Genomic DNA, 20,149 nt, shown 5'->3' on the forward strand with positions numbered 1-20,149 from the left:
TATAATGATGTATATATATAATTTTGGATATTATAATGGTATTATATTAGTATATATATATTGTCCTACCTATGGTTGAAAATATATCACAGGTCAAAAATATATTACAGGTCAAAAATATTACAGGTTGAAAATATATTACAGGTCGAAAATATTACAGGTTGAAAATAAATATAAAGTACAGGTCAAACTGGGAGGCTTAAATTACAGGTTGCACTTTAAAATACCTCATTTAGCAACGACAGTGCTTTTAAAAAATGCTCTTAAAAGGCCACAAACTAAAGCGCTTTATTACTAAAAGCGCTGCCTAAGATTAAAAAAAAACATAAAAAAATAAAAAAAAACGCAACCTACGAAAGCGCTTTTGGAAAAGCGCTCTTATAGGGGGCTACCAGAGCGCTTTTCTGGAAAAAGCGCTCTTATAGGGGGGCTACAAGAGCGCTTTTCTGGAAAAAGCGCTCTTATAGGGGGGCTACCAGAGCGCTTTTCTAGAATAAGCGCTGCTATAGGGGGGATACGAGAGCGCTTTTCTTGAGAAAGCGCTCTTATAGGGGGACTACGAGAGCGCTTTTGGAGTTTCAAAAGCGCTGTCGTTACCTACGGCAACGCTGGCTTTGGCAGCGCTTTAAAGCGCTCTAAAAGCCCAAAAAAAGCGCTTTTAAAGCCCTTTTCCGTAGTAGTGATTAGGTTATGTTATTATCTTTGTATATATATATACATTGTTGAACTAACTAACCCCACATGCATGAGATATTTATCCATCCACCATCCATCATATTCATTCATACATGAAATGATCTTGAGGTATATCATCCTTTTATTCATTCAACTTTTATCCTTGAGTTTATACATTGATATTTTGTTAAACTCATCCTTGATTGTATATATGATACACATATTATATCACACACATCACTTAAGATATTCACCATGATTGGTTGCTTAAGATGTTGCCTAAACTCCAATGGAATGAGAATGATATTAACTAAAATTATCAAGGTACTCACTCTCTTTTTCAACTCTCTTACTCTATGCTTAGTATTGTTAAAGCTTTGCATCCCCTTTGTTTTGAAAATGATTTTGCATTGTTAAAGCTCAACCTTTTTAAATCAACCATTGATTTTGTATTGTTAAAACTCAACTAACCTTTTTTATTAAACCTTTGCCTTGTATTATTAAAGCTTTGCACCTTTTAAAACTTGTTAAGTATTATTAAAGCTCAACATTTTAAAAACCCGTTGAGTATTTTTAAAGCTCAACCCCCAAAAAGATTTTTCCTCTTGGCTCTTTATTTTCCTTTTAAGAGGAACTACAAAAGCTCTGACTTCCCTATTGCACTTAAGGGGGTATGTAGGCTCAAGATGTGATGTCTGATCGAACTCACTTTTAAAATCTTATTTTCTCATCCTCCCACTCTATTAAAAAAAACACAAAAACAGTTTTTATAATAATAACAAAAATAAAGTGCGGTGGCGACTCTGTTAAAATATCTGAGTTAAGTCAATCAATGGCTCTAGCCTCACACATTTCACCGCTACAACCACCAAGTCCACTCCGCACCACCGTTCTAGAGATTAACATAACTGTTGTAAGAGTCCAACATCATCAATTAACATCAACTATGGTTACAGCTAGAGCTGTCAAAATAGGTTACCCCATATGGGCCGACCCGTCAGGCCCAAAAAATCGTAGGGTTTTGGCCTTAAAATTAGAGCCCATATTTTTCAGGGCCTTTTTTAGCCCAGGCTTGAAAAGCCCGCTACCCATTTGGACCAGCTCATATAAGCCGTGGATAGCCCATTTGGCCTGCATAATTATAATTTTTGAAAAAATATATTAATATTTATATTATCTTACTCTAAAATAGTATATTGATTTTTCTCACTTCACTAAATTTCATCTCTATTTTATTCAATCTTTCTCTTTTAAATATTATACATTAATATAATCAACATTTTTTCATCGTACTATATTAGCTTTCTCTTATAATAAATATTCAAATATTATTTTATACAATTTAGACATATATTGTATTTAGAAACACATTATAGTATTTATACGAGATAATATAGTATTTAAAAATATATTATGTTTAAAATTACATAATTTTTAATTTTATTTATAATAAATATTATGGAATTTTAATTTTAATTTTTTAAATAAAAAACTCATTTAGGGCTGGGTAGCCCGAAACCCATCTAGGGCCAGACTCGGGTAATAGATCTCGAGTCCATATTACCTAGGGACTTTTAGCCCAGCCCGGCCCGTTTAGGAACGGGTAGTCTATATCAACAACTCTAGTTCTAGCATCTAACCATATATATATATATATATATATATATATATATATATATATATATATATATATATATATATATATATATATATATATATATATATATATATATATATATATATATATATCCTGCCGGCACATACTCTTTTTGCTGTCTCAATCTTCGCTTGCCCTTTCCATAACACAAACCTACTTTTAATTTAAAAACAAATAATTAGGCCCTTATTTTTTATAAATGCTAGCCATCATCTATGTAACGCTCAAAGATATATATATATATATATATATATATATATATATATATATATATATATATATATATATATATATATATATATATATATATATATATATATATATATATATATATATATATATATATATATATATATATATATATATATCTATCTATCTTTGAGCGTTACATAGATGATGGCTAGCATTTATAAAAAATAAGGGCCTAATTATTTGTTTTTAAATTAAAAGTAGGTTTGTGTTATGGAAAGGGCAAGCGAAGATTGAGACAGCAAAAAGAGTATGTGCCGGCAGGAAGTCGATATGTTAAGAATTGCCGGTTGCAACCAAAAAATTGTTAAGTCATTGAATCGTTAATATAAATCTTAAGTTTCAACTAATGCAGATTTAAGTCAAAATTTTCACTAAGCCAAAGGAGTGAGTGAAAGGGTGTATAAATATTAGGAAAAAGCAAAGTGAAAGAAACAATAAAGTATCATTTTCTATAGGGTAAAGATATTGCATATATTGTCGGTAGAAAAGCAGTACTGTCAATACATCAATTATTCGTTTTGGATATTTAAAATGGAAAATGCAATCAATATATAATAATTAAATAAACTTAGTAATGTATGTGACTGTATTTCACGTCTCTTTTAGTATTTTTCATCCATTTTTAGACAATCTTTGTTAGACAAAAATAGTCTTTGAAAGGACACATTTTTGGAATATGTAATTAGTGATTGAAAATTATGCAACTTTAAAGGACACATTTTCCAATTCACACAATTTCAAACTTCGCCACCATGTGATAACAAAATAGTATTAGGTTACAATGTTGAAAATTCACAAAGAAAAATTGAATTATAGTAAATAAAGTGCCACGTCATTACCGATTAAAGATTGAGACATACACTTATGGTTACTATAAAAGCAAGTAGTGACTCTTATGTTTCATGCACCCAACAACACACTTAACATGGCTTCCTTAACCTTGCTAGTGTCACTCCTGCTTGCTCTTGTCATTCCTCAGGGGTTTGCAAACTATGAGAAACCTCCGATTTATCAACCACCGGTGAAAACACCTCCAATCTACAAGCCACCAGTAGAGAAACCTCCCGTCTACAAACCACCTGTTGAGAAGTCTCCTGTTTACAAACCACCAGTAGAGAAGCCACCTGTGTATAAACCACCAGTTGAAAAACCTCCTATTTACAAACCTCCTGTTGAAAAACCTCCCGTTTACAAACCACCTACAGAAAAGCCACCAGTATACAAACCACCAGTTGAGAAGCCTCCAGTCTACAAGCCACCAGTAGAAAAACCTCCTGTCTACAAGCCTCCAGTTGAAAAGCCTCCAGTCTACAAGCCACCAGTTGAGAAACCTCCAACATACAAGCCACCAGTTGAGAAACCTCCGATTTATAAGCCACCGGTTGGGTATCAGCCACCAGTTTACACTCCTCCTCCGTATTAGAAAATGCTATTAAGGAAGTATGCTAAATAAGAAATATATAAGGTTTACAAAGCATGAAATCTATATTCTTGTAATCTTTATTTCAATCCTTTGTTTACAATGTCATTGCAAAAACAAGAATGTGAGGGTAAAACAGAAAGAAAATTGTGCTTTTGTTCTCTATATTATAAATAAAAGCATCATGGTTTAAATGTTGCTTTATGTTCTCAGTATTAATCAACATAAAGAATTGATCAAGTTAATTTCTAGTTCTTCCTCATTGTAAGTCTTAGAATCCTACTTTTCATAGTTAAGTAAAAAGAGAGACTAACATTGAGAGATGTTGCTTTTGATACTCTTTCGCACGTCCTAACACATTGTTGTTGGAATATGTAGGTTTAAAGAAAAATGAGTTATAACTATTTTTATGATAACAGTTCACATAAGACTTTAAGGCGACAAAATGACAATGACTTTGTGTCTCTTATTCAAAGGCATGTCTAGATATTACACTGAAGTTAATAAAAAATCTTTGTATGGTATTTTAATTTTCCAAGGCATGTCTAGATAATCAATTCAAATTACTTATTGATAGCTGGCCAATATGTTGTACATGATCATACAACCAGACAGCGCCAGACTATATATATATATATATATATATATATATATATATATATATATATATATATATATATATATATATATATATATATATATATATATATATATATATATATATATATACACACACACTAGTAAAGGACCCGTGCATTCGCACGGGTCACGTAAAGTCGATAAATATTAAATAAATATTATATAGTTATGATTTAAAAATGTATATTAATTTATATGGACTAACAGAAAAAAAATTCAATGTTGATTGTCATACAAATATTAATTTAAATTATTAAGTTGTAGTATATATAAATTTGTTAATTGCTATTAAACCAAATATATGGTAGAAAAACAGGTTTGTCCCGTCGGGCATGCCTGTAATTTTTATAATTGTTTATAATTTTAATTTTACAATTTTTATTAACAAATATTATAAAATAAAATATATTATATACCAAAAAAACATATTGGTTTAATAATTTGATTAGATTTAATAAATTAAATAATATTATGTTTGTTAAATTTGTGCTGTAATTTAGAAGTTATATGCTATAGTAATTCAGAAGGTGATCTCTAATATCTGTTCAATTTAAGTAAATATTTTGTCGTCTCGTCAGAAAAATAGGTTCGGCCCATCGAGCATGGCTATAATTTTAAATTTTTCTTTATTGTAAATTTATGGATTCTGTTGATATTATATGATTTTATCATCTAATATAAAATAAATTTAAACATAGTTAAGTTGTATAAATAACAATGGTTGAAAAACTAAAAGAAATTTTTGTGAAAAATTGAATGTGATAAGTAAATTATAAAAAATAAAATAAAATCAAATTTGGTAAGTAAATTAGTTAATTTTTACGTGAGAAAATTTTAATCTCAATTTTAAACTGAAATCTTATCCTTCCATTTTTACGTGAGAAAAATCTAATCCCAATTTTAAACTTTTATGTCCCTAATTGTAATTTAATCTTATCCTTCCTAAAGAAATTATATTTTCAGCTGGTTAAGGTTGGAACAAACACCGAAGAAATTTTTTGATTAATTACGTTATGTTAAGGTAACGACAATTAATATAAGGATGAATTATTATGGATTTTCACTATGAAGTGTAATAATGAAATATATTAATGGGAATACATGTATTAAAAAATAAAAAATATTTTCCTTTTTATTATTTTAAATTGGAATACATGAATACAAAAATTAATAATGTTCAGCTTCAAGCCTCAAAGAAACTAAGGAAAAATTAGGGCACTTTACGTCTTCTAAGACAAAATTATAATGATAAATGGACATTGGAACTAATGATTTTGTAAAGATAGGAACTAAATTTTGGGAAAATCAATGGTCCATAATCATGATAAAATCGGTAAATTATAGTTTAATTATTTTGGATTTTGAATACGGAGAGTTGTTGCAAGAATCAAATACATTAATTGTAATATATGTATTAAAAATTTTCATTTACATTTTAAATACATGTATTAATTATGTTTATCAAATACATTAATTGGAATACAATATTAGCCCCTATTTTACCTTGATATATGGAAATTTTACCTTATATAGGGTATAATGTTTATTATTTTGAAAATTAATTAGAAATTTAGTAAAAAATTACAATTAAGGAAATTATACCAAAGCCATTATAATTAAGGGTATAATATTATATTAACTTTGACAATAATACTAATATGATTTTATAATTAGTATTTAATAAAAAAATATAGTCATAAATGGAATAAAAAAGATATAACACAAAAAGATCTATTCTATTTAATATAAAGTAAATAAATTCTTTTTACAGTATTAATCAAAAACAAATGTTTATAGAATTTCTTTAGAAAAAAATTAACATTTTATTATAAAAAATACAAAGTTATATTACATGTATTAAAATTATATTATCTCATTCTTTAGAATAAGTATTAACATTTTATTATAAATAATAATAATAATAATAAAGTTTTGTAGTTTCTTTTATTTTGAGTTTCGGCCCTCTCTTTTATCCAAAAAAAATTATATTATCTCATTCAATAAAAAATTTATATATTATTGTGAAATTACATTAGCCTTTAAAATTATTTACTACCAAAGATATTTGAAGATAAAAAATTGAATGATAATAAAATATATTAAATTAATTGTTTGCTGTTTCTCAGGAGTAATTATTCAAATTTTACCGACATGATAACAATCACTAAAACAATAAGAATTACTAATTTATTAGTCATATAAATATTTTTTTTATTTATTAACTGAAAGAAGTTGTATGCAAAAAGAACCGCTCAAAAATCTTGAAATCCAAAAAAGTTGTAGATTATTTTTTTCACAAATACCGTCTAATTAAATATAGTTAGAGAATAAAATAATTGTGAGATATTTATCTTTTTTATTTAAATAAATCATAAGCTTTATTTTAGTTTCTTCCATATTTTTATTAATCTTTTCTAAAAATCTAAAAAATTACAAAATATCTTTTATTTCAAAATAAAAAGAATGGATTTCTAAGAAAAATACTACCATTAATTAGTATGAAGTGAATAATTTGTATGAATTTATTAGTGGTAAAAAACATGAATATATTAAAGTTTCAAATAATTGTAGTCAAATTATTTTGTAGAATATAATTGTAGTCAAATTATAAAATTGTTAAAACTGCTTTACACAACAATCGTAAATTTTTTTGGAATTGTCGGTGTATAATATAAACGATAACAAATAATATTAAAATGTTATTATAAAATTAAATTTAACTTATCAGAAACACAGTTTTAGATTTTGCGAAAATCTCAACAAAGTATGGAAAACATGAGAAAAGATAATGGATTAAGAACGACTTGGAAATCGCATGTTGTACCAAATCAAACTTAAACAAAATAGCATGTTGTTCCAAATCGAACGCGAATAGAAATTCTAACCCTAATTTGCATAAGAAGGAGAAAATCTGAAAAATTATGGGAACACGTTGAAGATAGAAGGAGAAAATCTGAAAAATTATGGGAACACGTTGAAGATAGAAGGAGAAAATCTGAAAAATTCGATGGGAACACGTTGAAGATGAAAAACAACAATACCGTAATGAAGAATTGATTCAAGAAAATCTGAAACTCGGTGGACATCAAATGCCATAATTTATAGATTTATGAGAGTATGTTTTGAAGGTTTTTGCAGAAGTCTAAGAGGGTGAAGAATGAAATGTTTTGTACCATTCCAAGGTTGTTTCTGAAAAAAGCATGCTGCAAATTGATTTGTTCAAAGGATGTTTAATTGTGTTGGACGGCAGAAGTAATTACGGTAGTTATAGGATAGTAATGGTTTGTAGATTAGGGTTTGTTGGTTGAAATCAAAAGCCATAATATATAGATTAATGAGAGAAAATTGAAGGGTTTCTCAAAAATCAAAGAGAAGAAGCATGGAGGAGGTTTTGCTGTATTCCAAGAAAGATTTCACAATTCCAAAAAAAGAGCATCACGTTAGTAATAATGATGAAAAAAATGGATAATTGAAAGGTTATCAAATGATTAAAAAATTTATTTATTAATTAAAGTATTAAAGGAGATGCAATTACATTTATGTCCCCGTTTATCACCCTCAAATTGGTGATTAGAGGGATAATGATAGGATTTCATATGTCATCTACTTTATTATATTAAAATATTAAAAGTATATATATTTTTAATCACTCTAATCACCAATTTGAGGGTATTATTTCTTTTAAAGACTAAAAACAATAATTGATACAACTTTTAAAAATAAATTTTGTTGCATTAAAAATATTTTAAAAAAACAATACCATATTTAATAATTTAAATTAAATTGTAAATTTATTATATATATATATATATATATATATATATATATATATATATATATATATATATATATATATATATATATATATATATATATATATATGGTAAAATAATGAGAAAATGAATAATAATAAAACTAATTAAAAAAATATTTTTGCCCATTAATTTGTTGAAAGGGTTTTTGCCAATTGGATGCGGTATATGACCTTCGCATATTGGTTTGTTCAGTGACCTTCTATAAATAGCAAAGTGTTAAAAAATGGTATAGTTATTATTTATTTCATTCATTACACATCTTTGGCAACTGTGGTTGTTTAAGGTGTTGTGTTATTTGATTAAGTGAAGGACATTATCGTTTGTCTATATCAATTTTAATTGCAGCCATGAACACAAATTTTTGACAGTTAAGTTATCACTACAAGAATAACTGCAATTTGCTAGGGGCTAAACACCTCACTAAAGGCAAAAATTCCTCACAAATGCACAATTTGCGAGGGGACAGCTCCCCTAGCAAAACAGGGGGTCGCAAATCAATTACCGAGGGGCTTTTCACTTCGCTAAATTGTCAGGGGCTTATCCCCTTGCTAAATGTCAAGTCAATTTTCTCCTCTGCAGTTTACAGACGTAGGCACCAGCTAGCAGTCTGCAAGGGTGCAGTCTGCGTCAGATATTTTGCTTGGGGAGAAGCCCCTCGCAAAATGAAGGATTTTTCTCTTTGCTTGGGGATTAGCCCTTGGCAAATTGTTTTTCATTTGAAAAAAAATATAATTTATAAAATCATACCTAATAATTAAAACAAAAATATAATTATAATATAATTTAAATTAATATATATATATATATATATATATAATAATTCAAATTAAAACGAAATTATTATAATACATATAAATAATAATATTTAAGCAAATATAATAAAAATGAAACTCCATACAAAATTACAATAATGTTTAAAAATAAGTTCAAAATAGTTAACACAAATTGTTCCATACAAATTAAAATAAACTTAAATATGTAAATTTAATTATTCCCTCCATCTTGTTCCTCCTCTTCTTCAACAACTCCTCCATATCCACTAGTTCCTCCAAGTCCACCACCAATATTTTGTGAAGCAAAAAATTGATCAAACTTTTGTGCCCGCTCATTTGCAATCCGCATTGCTTCTTGATACTATTGTGTCTGCCTCCTCATTTCTTCTTGTAATTCTCTCCTCATTTCTTCCCGTAAGTCTCTTTCTCTTCTTTGCATTTCCTCCTGCATCTCTAAGTGTTTTCTCTTCATCTCTTCAATTTTCAAATTTCTTGCTGCTACTTTTTGTGCTGCCTCAGTATTTGCCAAGTTTCTCACAGTTTCAAGCATTTTGGTGGTTAATATAGGTGGAGTGGATGATCCTTTCTCCATCAGCATATCTCATTTTGAAATCTCTACTACGCCGCTTGATATTTTTGGAATACCCTCCAGTACAATACATTCTCCCATTTTTCTTCTTTCTACCTGAAACCTTATACCAAGTCTGAAAACCAATACTAGGGTCAACAGGATACCCTAGTGGTGGTTCAGGTATTTCAGGATGCTCTGACAACTTTATGGCAAGTTCTCTATCAAAATTCTCCTATAAAAAAATTAAATGTTATCATGATTCAAATAAACTATGTACATATAAAAGAAATAAATAAAATATCTTTAATATAAAAATAACTTACTTGGGTGATTTTTGCGCGCTCGTCAATAAACTCTCCATTTCTCTTGAGATGAGTCTCCATGTGGAGCTCATTAAGAAGTGGAGTTCTGCCTAATTCTTCACGCTAAATAAGTAAAAAAAATTAGTTATACATAATACAACATTTAAATAATAGATTTAATAAGAAATTAATAAATTTATGTACCATCCTTCACGCAACTTCAGCCACACTAATACTTCCTGCTGTGTAGTTGCAGCCACCAACTTCAGATGCTCTATTTTTCTTTGCCTGCTCAGATATTTCCTTAAACTTATCAAAATTCCAATTATGAATAAGCTTTGGGAATATTTCTTCTCCTATCCAACGTGGACGTGTCCCTTTTGCTTCCCATTTATGTCTAACATTCCTCATGGTATCAGAAAACCGAGCAGCACATTTTGAGTGAAAGTTTTTTTTAATCGCGGCCTCATCTCTAACATCCCAACAACATTGCTCCTACATTGTTGTATGAATTTTAAAAATATTAAATAAAGTAGAATCATGAATATCACAAAAATTAAAAAGGAAATGTCAAAATGAATAAGTAAATTATAGAGGAAGGGAAGAAGAAGAAGAAGAAGAAGAAGAAGAAGAAGAAGAGAGTGTGAAGGATGAAGGGAAGAAGAAGAAGAAGAGAAAGATAATTCTGGTTAGGAATGAGAGTGTGAAGGGAAGGGAAGAAGAAGAGATAAATATTAATAGGTTAAGCGGTGGAGTTGTTGTGCGAATTAATAATGGTGTCGATATTTCTGAGGGGCATCCCCTCGCTAATAAAACGGTCAAAAGCTGCGTGGGGCAACCCGTCGCTAAAAAGCAACATGGGAAACACAAACTGCACACGCAGTCTGCAAGAGCAGGAGTGGGTAATTTTGCGTGGGGTAGTCCCTCGCTAATATCCTAGTGGTTTATTGGGAGGGGTGTCCCCTCGCTAATCTCTGCCAAAATGTATCTCTGATTTGACTTTTTAGCGCCATTTCCATTTGCCAGGGGTTGCCCCTCGGTAAATAGTTTTTTCAAAATTTAAATTTTCCCTCTTTCTTTTTTGCGAGGGGTTTCCCCAAGATATATTTTTTTTCTGTTTGTTTTTCTTAATTGCACGTTGCGAGGGGCTTTACCCCCAAACATTGTTAATTTTTTGTGAAGTGTTTTGCCCCTGACAAATTCAACTTTTTCTTGTAGTGTATTGAAAAAGAAAAGTAAGAAAAATAGAATATTGTTGTCCAAACATAACTTTGACGATGATAAATTTAAATTACATACACATGACTAATGTTAGCTTTGTGCAAAGACAACTAGGCCCTTATTATAGAATCTAGGTATTTTGCATTCAGTGGCGGATCCAAGATTATTTCGTAAAGGGGGCAAAAAAAATCTATAATATATAAAATAATATTAATTTTAAAATGTGATATATTTATATGTATATTTATTCTTAAAGAAGTAATAAAAAGATTTAAGAGTATATCATTAAAATCATTCTCTCTGTCTCTAAATATAAACACATTAGCAAAAAAAAATTATTTTTAAAATAACCACATTTTCTTAATAATAAATATATTTAATTTTTATTTTAAAATAAATCATAATTAATATCACAATGTGTCTTAAATATGAAAAGCTAAAATTAAATATATACATTTAAGAAAAATATTTTATGTATATATTAATACATCAAAATTAACCCATCAACTACATTGTAAATCCTAAACCCTATTCATTTTTAAATATGATATATTTTATATTTATGTGTAAAAGTATTCTTAATAAAGAAGTAATAAAAGAATATATGATTAAATAAATCTTAATCAATATCACAAACTATGAAATATTTAAATTAATTATATACATATAAAAAGTATTTAAGATATATTAATACCTAAAATGAACACATTGACTACATTATAAAACCTTTTTAAAAAAATAATGAAATATACACTTGGTGCTTATATTAATGAATAATAAGTAATACAATACTGATTAATATCTTCCAACTATCTATATTTATTTCTTTATAACAATTAATTAAAATATAAACACTTACTAATTTATGGGATGGGGACAAGATATAACTTAATATTAGATATAATTACATATATATGTTTATTTTGTTTGCACTTTGTGGGGGCTGAAGCCCCCTTAACCTTGTACTTAGATCCGCCTCTGTTTGCATTACAAGAAAATTGACTTGTGATGACTGTCAAAATCCGTGACTATATGTTAATTAGTTGTAGGTAAAGGCCGAATTGTAAACCACCTGCGGCCATGTTGGCCATGTACTATATCGCCCGACTAACAACGGATTTTTGTGTGTCAGTTAATGTTTTGCCAACGAACATAGATCTTTACCTACAGTTCTATTTGTCTGTCACTATTTCTCTTACAAAAGTTATCTTTTTGGCTACGGCATGTGACCGTAGGTAAAAGTGGTATCCTGAAAAAAAAATTATTGCAAATCCTACACATTTTTTTACTCAATTGTAAATAAATTTTTAATTATTATTTATAGTAATTAATAGCATTCATATCCTTATTGTTTATAAGGCAAAATTGACAACACATCCATATTGTTAAAAGCAATTAGTATTTAAAATGGTATTTCAAAGTATGATGGAAGTAGTTCCACTAAACCGTGGAGGAAAAATCAATTGCCCAAGGATATCACAATAGGTGGTAATGAAGATCCAACTAGGATGTGTTAGAAAACAGGTATGACATGTTAGTAACTGAGTTTCAAACTTAGAGGAAGGATGAACAAGTTGTCCTTATCAAGTCTGAAGTGAATAGAAGACTTATTCAAACATGTGAATATGAGACAGGTGCTGCAGCAAATGTCTAGAACATTGTGTCCATCTTAAGGATAAAGGTTGGAGGGAAGATATTCCTGTGAGTTTATTATCTGCTTACATGGATAATGTGTCATTCCATTATGAAACAAGTATTCAAAAGTAGAAGTATGTTCTTCAAAGAAGAAATGAAGCTGAAAGGGAGCTAAATGGAGAAACCCTTGATTGCAAAGAAATCATGAAAGCTACTGGGCTAATAAAGATTGTTACTAATGATGGTTATAACTCTAAATAGTAGATCAATGAGTTTAAAAAGTAGTATGATAGAGGAAAGTGTAAGAAGCTTTCAACTTCCACTTTTAATTGATTGAGCAAAAGCGAGGTTCCCTGTATTGATAAGATTATGAGCAAAGAAAAGGGAACTAAGGAAGAAGAGAAAACTGTAAATAAGGATACATAAGAACTTTTGAATCATTGGTTTATAATGACTTTATGGAGCTTCATGATGATGATAATTTGTTGAAGACAGTGTTGAATACTGGAGCTTGTTATTCTACGTTGATGTAGGAGATTGAGGTTAAGGATAATGGTATTTCTAATGGGTTGCTGAGAATCATTTACAAGCGTAATATTTGGAAAGATGTCTCAGACATTGTATCCAACATGTGTGTAGCACTTGATGAAACTGGTCTAGATTTTGAGGAAGAAATGTTGGAGTTGTTTCACCTCAACTTGTTATTGCTACCTCTATTGACTCTTCTAAATGTGTGGTGTTGGTATATGATGCCGCTGACTCTAGTATGAATGGTACTAACTAATGTGTTTAGTACTGTCAGTTTTGATTTTGTGAGTGCACATGTGCTAAAGCATATGGCTTAACATATGGCCCTCAGCCTTGTGTGCTGATCTCGGTGTTAGTAGTTTCTGCTGCTGAATCTTACTTAACTACTAATTGTGTGTTCATGCATGACTGTGATTCTTGATGTTTTGTTTATGGATCTTCCAATACCCTTGCCAAATTATGGCCAAAATGGAGAGTAATGATTAGGATAATATTTTATGTGCAAGATGTCCCGTGTATGGAGTTGATCTCTTGATGTTTAGCAATCACCTCATTTATGGGCTACTTCTGTTGTTGTTGTTTTCTATGTTGATTCTGATGTGTGATATAATGTTCTACATGTGCTTCTTCATGAAGATCACATCTCACAGATGTTTTAGCCCAAATTTGCCAAAGGGGGAGATTATAGTTTCTTTTGTTTGGCTACATTAGGTTATGTTATTATCTTTGTGTATATATATACATTGTTGAACTAACCCCACATGCATGAGATATTTATCCATCTATCATCCATCATATTCATTCATACATGAAATGATCTTGAGGTATATCATCCTTTTATTCATTCAACTTTTATCCCTGAGTTTGTACATTGATATTTTGTTAAACTCATCCTTGATTGTATATATGATACACATATTATATCACACATATCGCTTGAGATATTCACCATGATTGATTGCTTAAGATGTTGCCTAAACTCCAAAGGAATGAGAATGATATTAACTAAAATTGTCAAGGTACTCACTCTCTTTTCCAACTCTCTTACTTTGTGCTTAGTATTGTTAAGGCTTTGCATCCCCTTTGTTTTGAAATTGATTTTGTATTGTTAAAGCACAACCTTTTTAAATCAACCATTGATTTTGTATTATTAAAGCTCAACCAACCTCTTTTATTAAACCTTTGCCTTGTATTGGTACAGCTTTGCATCTTTTAAAACTTGTTAAGTATTATTAAAGCTCAACATTTTAAAAACCCGTTGAGTATTGTTAAAGCTCAACGCCCAAAAAGATTTTTCCTCTTGGCTCTTTATTTTCCTTTTAAGAGGAACTACAAAATATCTGACTTCCCTATTGCACTTAAGGGGGTATCTAGGCTTAAGATGCGATGTCTTATCGAACTCACTTTTAAAATCTTCTTTTCTCATCCTCCCACTCTATTAAAAAAACACAAAAACAGTTTTTTATAACAATAACAAAAATAAAGCGCGGTGGCGACTCTGCTAAAATATCTGAGTTAAGTCAATCAATGGCTCTAGCCTCACACATCTCACCGTTACAACCACCGAGTCCACTCCGCACCACCGTTCTAGAGATTAACATAAATGTTGTAAGAGTCCAACATCATCAATTAACATCAACTATGGTTACAACTAGAGCTGTCAAAATGGGTTACCCCATATGAGCCGACCCGTCAGGCCCGAAAAATTATAGGGGTTGGACCGTAAAATTAGAGTCCTTTTTTAGGGTCTTTTTAGCCCAACCTTGAAAAGCCCGCTACCCATTTGGGCTAGCCCATATTAGCCGTGGATAGCCCATTAGGCCCGCATAATTATAATTTTTTTAAAAATATATTAATATTTATATTATCTTACTCTAAAATAGTACTAGTATCTATACCCGTGCAAGGCACGGGTTAAAATTGGTTAATTAAAATAATTATTTTAATTTAAAAATTATTTGTATTACTTAAAAATTTAATATATAATTTTTTTAATGAAAGATTTAATATATGTAACTATAAAACAATTTTTAATTTGTAAATTATGATATTAATTTAAAAGAATTATAATTTGTAAAAATTTCTATAAGTTATTTAAAAATATTATCAACAATGTTGCACTGATTAGCAAGCAAGGCCTGCCCAATCAACGCAGAGGCCCCGTTCTAATTTTGAAAATAGGCCCAAATTTAAAATATAAATACAACTATAATAATTAAAAAAGACACATAAAAATTACATTCATGTATTAATCAATAATCTATTTAATTAAAACTATTTTGAATTTTGATCTATCTCAATTTTTGTATGTATTGAGTTTTTATTATAGCATTTTTTGATATATTGAATTTTTATCATAACATTTTATTTATTTCAATTAATATTTACGGAAAAAATATTGGACCTTTTAAAAATTTGGGAGGCCCTAAAATTTGGGGCCCTGTGCTGTAGCACTTCCTGCACATGCACAGGGCCGGCCTTGTTAGCAAGACCCTAATAACAAAGATGATGAAGTCGATGATAGATATAATCAACTCTTTTTACCAAGCTATCCTACTTTTTTTCCCTGCAATTGTGCTGGTAATACACTTGTTCACGCAATTCTATATAATCAGGCCGACCCAACAAATTTAGAGGTCTGAGGCAAAATCTAAAATAAAATTTTTAAGATTAAAAATATATATTAATAAAATTTGTATTAATTTTTTATTTAAAATTAAAAAAACATCAACAAAATTTTTAAATTATTTTTTCTTCAATTAAGTTTCTAAATAACATGAAATTAATTAATAATCTTTCAATATATTTATTTTATTAATTTAATCCATAATTAATATTAAAAAATTATCATATTATTTTTTTATCATCTTAATAGTGCGATTTATTGTAATAATTTAATGAATTCTTGAAGTACATAATAAAAATATTTACTTATTATATTTATATAATTTGAAAACTATACTAAAAAGAGAGTATTATTTAAGAGAATATTATTATAAAAATATTCATCTTTATTTATAGAGTATATTTAAGAGCTTGATCTTTATTTATAGAGTATATTTAAGAGTTTGATCTTTATTTATAGAGTATATTTAAGAGCTTGATCTTGCAGCAGAGGATCCTGATACATGATTTTGATACAATTTTTAATCTACTGCAGCAGCCAACAGATGAACCTGATAGGTGATTTTGATATTAAAAATCTATATAGATGTTATAATTTAAAAAATACAAATATAAAAAAAAATAAAATTTTATTAAAAATAACTATTAATCTAGTTATTATAATTAAATCTTCATTATGGAAACACAAATCAATGACATTGAAAAAAAACCTAGTGTTGAATAGTCACAATTTTACTAATTTTTTGAAAGTGATACTTGATTTAAAAATAAAAATTTAGAAAATAAATTATTATTTTTAGCCCTAAATTTTACATTTTATATGTTAAAAATATACATTGAGATCAATTTACTATAAATGAAATTTTATAATACAATTGAAACTATTTAAATCTCATTATTTAACTTTAATTATATATTTAATTTGATTTACCAATAAGAATCTGAAACAAAAAATATTATATACATGTGTTTAATTTCTCCTTCAAGTGGTAGTTGTCCATACCAAATTAAAACAATAATGAAATGGAAAAAATATCATATTTAAATTGGAAATCATCAAATAACAAAATTAGAATATTTAGTTAATAAAAAGAAATCTATAATTTTAATAGTTTGAAAGACTTTGGGAAAATAGAAGGAAAAAATGATTAATTTTATATTATTAATTAGAGCATATAATATTTATTAGCAGCATAAAGAAATATAACACACCATCCAATCAAATTATTTTATGGTGTGTAATAGTTAATAATATGTTGTTTTTTAGCAGCTAAAACGTTCATATTGCATAAATATTATGTTGATTTACACACCATCGAATAATAAGTTGATATTGCCTAAATAATTAATAATATATGGTGTGTACATTAATAATATATGGTTGACTAAATATTATGTTGTTTTTTAGCGGCCAATAGGACACACCATACACCATGAAATATCTGAAACAAAACACCACACCATGTAATGAGAACATCATTTAGAAAAACAAAAAAAATAAAATTATCACCAAACACAAAACATAAGTCAACTAATTCTAACGACAAAGACGCGTCGGTTTCTCAGTAGTTCTGTGTACAATTTAGAAGGAATCTATAACCTGTCAATAAACATTTGAGTATCAAAGTTCAAAACGGTTAATCGAACCATCAATACAAAGCAATGTTTATCATTACAACCACCAGAGATGGCCTTGTTATAGCAATATGAGAGAAATTCTGAAAGTTCCAATAGGGAGTGTAGCAACTGAGAAGAACTTTCTTATGCAGGCATTTAGACAGATTACTTATGCATCCAGTTAACAAACTAAAAAAGAAAACTATAAGGGCCTAAAAACTTGGACACTCATAATCCAAATATTACATGAAAAATACATTTGATGAATCTACTCACATAGTTAGGGTATGTTTGGATTGATGGAATGTGATGGAATGGAATGGAGTGGAGTGGTATTTAATCAGATTCCATTGTTTGGATTTATAAATAATGGATGGAGTGGAATGGAATATGATGGAATCCATTCCATCCTATTCCATCATATCCTTCAATTTTCATTCCACCCAATTTGGGGTGTACGCAATGGAATGAACTAAACTATTCTATTCCGCTCCGTCAAATTATAAAATATACACAAACAATGGAATGGAATCTCAATACCATTCCGCTCCGCTCCACTCCATTCCATCATGTTCCACTCCGCTCTGTTCCGTTCTAGTCCATCAATCCAAACATAGCCTTAGGAAATATGACCATATCAACATTTCACTGAACAAAAGGAGAAAGTTATCTGAGTTTAGATGTCAACTTCGCAATTGTTCTAACAATCATCATTGCACCACTCGGAACCACTTTGTCACAAATAATTATTCTCTGCAATGAAAGATGATAATCAGTGTTGATACGTGCATATAAAGTGGCTTGAATCAAGATTGTCGTGACTATGTCATTTGGTTTACTGACAATCCGAACAACTTGAGTGGCTTGAACTTGAACCTCAGCCGTTTCTGTCATTAAATCAACATCAATCAACATAAATTAAATAAATTACCTGCAAAATTGAAGAATTGATGATGAGATCAAAGGCCCTACACAATTTCAATTCAACCAAAATCAAAATCACAATCAATTCACGGTAGGAATCAAAGGGAAAAAAGAAAAACAAAATTTCATCCGTTCCAACTTTCTCTCAGCATCTAAAACGAAAAACAAAATTGATTTTCACTTCCCCCTCATTTAAGTCATCGAGCCAACAAAACCAAACCCATCTCTCGGATCCTTCATATTCTCTCTTCAATTTTTTCTTCATAGATGTGATTTCCACGGTGTCTTGTGACTCTCTCAAAATCAGCGTGGTAAAGAGAAGAGTGACCAGACTGCTTGCTTCGACGGAAGGAAGGTGGATTTCAGAGGCGGATAAAGAGGTGGACAGTTCGTCAGATGGACGCGGATAAGGACGTCATCGCAAGTGTCGTGCGACAGAGAGGAAGGTGGTAGGAAATCGTCGAGATTGACGGAGTGACAACATCAGTTGATTTGCAAACCAATATACTAACCTGTTGTAAATCAGAAGTTCGAAACCGTGGTATATATAAGTAGAGGGAAATCATTGAAGGCTATTGAAAAAATCACGAATTGATGCCATTACATCATTAGGCGGCGGATTCCATCAATTTCTTGATTGGAAATTGCAAAAATTTAATAAATGTGGGGAATGAGTGGAGGAGAAACAATTGATTTTGCCTTGGAAGTTGAAGAGGAAATCTGAAGGGTTTTTGGGCGTGAAAACTTGTTTTGGAAAAGGGAAAAGGCGACATCTATTTAATTGGCTTTAAAAATCAAATAATAATCATATAAAAAATAATATAATTAATAATTTAATAATAAAGAATAATATTTTATTACTATTAATAGAAACCCACTAAAATATAAGAATGCATGAGAATGAGACATGTGGCAAACTTGCCAAAGTTCTCATTTTGCTTTATTATTATGTATGATATTGATTTTTCTCACTTCACTAAATTTCATCTCTATTTTATTCAATCTTTCTCTTTTAAATATTATACATTAATATAATCAACATTTTTTCATCGTACTATATTAGTTTTTCTCTTATAATAAATATTCAAGTATCATTTTATACAATTTATACATATTGTATTTAGAAACACATTATAGTATTTATACGAGATAATATAGTATTTAAAAATGTATTATGTTTAAAATTACATAATTTTTAATTTTTTTTATAATAAATATTATGGAGTTTTAATTTTAATTTTTTTAAATAAAAAACTCATTTAAGGCCGGGTAGCCCGAAGCCTATCTAGGGCCGGGCTCGGATAATAAATCTCAAGTCCATATTACATAGGAACTTTTAGCCCAGCCCGACCCGTTTAAGGCCGGGTAGTCCATATCAACAACTCTAGTTCAAGCATCTAACCATATATGTATATATATATATATATATATATATATATATATATATATATATATATATATATATATATATATGGGAAAAGCTAACATGTGCCCC

At 29.1% G+C, this 20,149-nt stretch overlaps 1 protein-coding gene across 1 annotated transcript; it reads left to right on the forward strand.

Annotated features, from left to right (window-relative positions):
- Positions 1–3,509: 3,509 nt before the first annotated feature.
- LOC131604539 (repetitive proline-rich cell wall protein 2-like) lies at positions 3,510–4,007 on the forward strand. The gene has a single exon (XM_058876972.1). The coding sequence runs from the start codon at positions 3,510–3,512 to the stop codon at positions 4,005–4,007; it is 498 nt and encodes a 165-aa protein (XP_058732955.1).
- Positions 4,008–20,149: the final 16,142 nt, after the last annotated feature.

The sequence above is a fragment of the Vicia villosa genome, linkage group LG5 (assembly GCF_029867415.1).
Source record: "Vicia villosa cultivar HV-30 ecotype Madison, WI linkage group LG5, Vvil1.0, whole genome shotgun sequence".
In the NCBI taxonomy this organism is placed as follows: domain Eukaryota; kingdom Viridiplantae; phylum Streptophyta; class Magnoliopsida; order Fabales; family Fabaceae; genus Vicia; species Vicia villosa.

What these genes read in the sequence shown, in the direction of transcription:
- LOC131604539 (XM_058876972.1), top strand. Translation starts at nt 3,510, where the DNA reads ATGGCTTCCTTAACCTTGCTAGTGTCACTCCTGCTTGCTCTTGTCATT.